The sequence below is a fragment of the Meriones unguiculatus genome, chromosome 5 (genome assembly GCF_030254825.1).
Source record: "Meriones unguiculatus strain TT.TT164.6M chromosome 5, Bangor_MerUng_6.1, whole genome shotgun sequence".
In the NCBI taxonomy this organism is placed as follows: Eukaryota; Metazoa; Chordata; class Mammalia; order Rodentia; family Muridae; genus Meriones; species Meriones unguiculatus.
Window position 1 is genome coordinate 15,201,846 of NC_083353.1, and position 2,165 is coordinate 15,204,010.

The following is a 2,165-nucleotide window of genomic DNA, read 5'->3' on the forward strand; positions in this document are numbered from 1 at the left end:
TGTTTCCTCAGGATTGTAATCAAAGGTTTTTCTAGTATTACTTCTGTAAAATTCATTTGCTATAAAGGGTTTTGATTTTGTAATGAAAGTCTCTCATGAGTACATCTTGATATTTTGGTTTGAGAGCTCTAAAGTTGGTCCTTGAGCTTCTATGTTGACTTTTTGCCCCAGTGGTTGCTTACTTGCTTTGATGATATTTTTGGCTGTAGATTTATCCTGCATTCTCTCACAGCTCAGTGCCCAGGCTATTTACTTTCTCATTTGGTGACTACTTTGCATAGGTCCCTAAAAGCCAGCCCAGCTGCCCATATTTTATAAACCAGCCTTTGCAGTGACAATTGAAATGCTTCAGACAAGCAGGGGCAGCAAGATGGAGTCACACAGGCAGGTCTTCATACTCCTGCTCCTCTGGATGTCTGGTGAGATACTAAAGAGTATTGAAATATGATCAAAAAATTCATTTTTAGAGAAACAGCTATTTACTATAGGTATCCATTCCAATAGAAAAGGCATTTTGATCCCAACATTGTATCAGGAACTCTTTGTGTGCACATGTGTATACTCATTGTCTATTTCTGGTTGCAGGTGCTGAGGGGAACATTGTGATGACCCAGTCTCCCAAAGTAATGTCAACATCTGTCGGAGACAGGATCACTCTAGGGTGCAAGTCCAGTCAGAATGTGTATAATAATGTAGCTTGGTACCAGCAGAAACCAGGGCAGCCTCTTAAGCTGCTAATCTACTATGCATCCAATCGCCCCTCTGGGGTCCCTGATCGCTTCACAGGCAGTGGATCTGGGACAGATTACACTCTCAGCATCAGCAGTGTGCAGGCTGAAGACCTGGCAGTTTATTACTGTCAGCAGTATTACGACTATCCTCCCACAGTGCTTTAGCCTCCAACACAAACCTCCTTGAGAGTCTCACCAGCTGCTTGCAACACAAACAGCCCTGGGCCTGCACACTTCCCCCTTCTGCCTGAGATCTATTATGCATGACTAATTGTTTCAACCTTCAGTAGAAAGTTAATAAAGTGATGGCCTCCATTCTGCCATTGTGTTTGCAACACAGGTGCTTATTGTTAAAAAGTGAGAAGCTAACTGAAGTGATTTAAAAGTTGTGGCGTTGCACTGAGAGGATTCAGTACAACCAAATAAGCATCAGTGAAGGTCACAGTGTCATGTTGGCCTTAGATATGTCCACATTAAGCCTTTATGCTATAATGAATCTGTGTAAAATTTGATAGAATTTCAAATCATTTACAAAGAATACAGAATAATGAGATTATTAGTTTAGATTAAGAATCCACAAGCAATTGGTTTTTGACCTGGACTGTGGTCATCTTGCATTCAATTCCTTCAGAGTTTTACAAAGATTTATTATACAAGCTACAAGGATTAAGTCCCTTTAAAAACTGTCAGCATTCTCCCTGTATAATGCTTACAGTATTTGTGCTAATTAATCTTTGAAAATATTAGGACACATTTGCTGATTTATGGGATCTTGGTGTCTTTTATAAATTCAAATACATGTACATACATAAGGAATTAAAAAAAATCAAGGAGCATGTTAAGAGATAAATAGAACCAATACCCTCTCTGAGGCCCTCAAGAAAGCAGAAAGAGAATACTTGTTCTGTTTTGTTCTCCAAGGTAATGTTGGCAATGTCCAGTCTGAACATGGGGCCTGATCCTTAAAGGAGTTAAGGTTTCAGTCCTTGGGATCTGGGCTTTGTTCTCTGAAGGGCAGTTGTGACTGAGGCATCCTGTGTTTTCTTTGCCAACAGTGTCTGATTTAGCTATCTTCTCACATGGATCCAATACCTCCATTCAATAGTATAGAAGATGCTATACTTCTTAATAGACTTCCTTGGTATAGTCATTATCTTATGCAAGCCTTCCTGGTCCCAACTCTTCCTTTTGTCTTTTTTTTTCAATTCTTTATTAATTATACTTTATTCACTTTGTATCCCCCCCCTGTGGTTCCCTCCCTCCTCCTGTCCCATTCCCTCCCTTACTCCACCCTCTGCATGCATGCCTCCCAACAAGTCCACTAATAGAGCAGGCCTTCTTTTCCTTCCTTCTGATGCTAGCCTATTAGGTCTCATCAGGAGTGGCTGCATTGTCTTCTTCTGTGGTCTGGTAATGCTGCTTCCCCCTCAGGGG

The 2,165-nt window shown here is 40.8% G+C and overlaps 1 gene segment (V, D, J or C); it reads left to right on the top strand.

The window, feature by feature from the left end:
* The first annotated feature begins 296 nt into the window (after positions 1-296).
* LOC110566538 (immunoglobulin kappa variable 4-1-like) lies at positions 297-896 on the top strand. The segment is given in 2 exon segments: positions 297-419; positions 586-896. Coding segments are annotated over 2 exon segments (387 nt in total).
* The last annotated feature ends 1,269 nt before the right edge of the window (positions 897-2,165 follow it).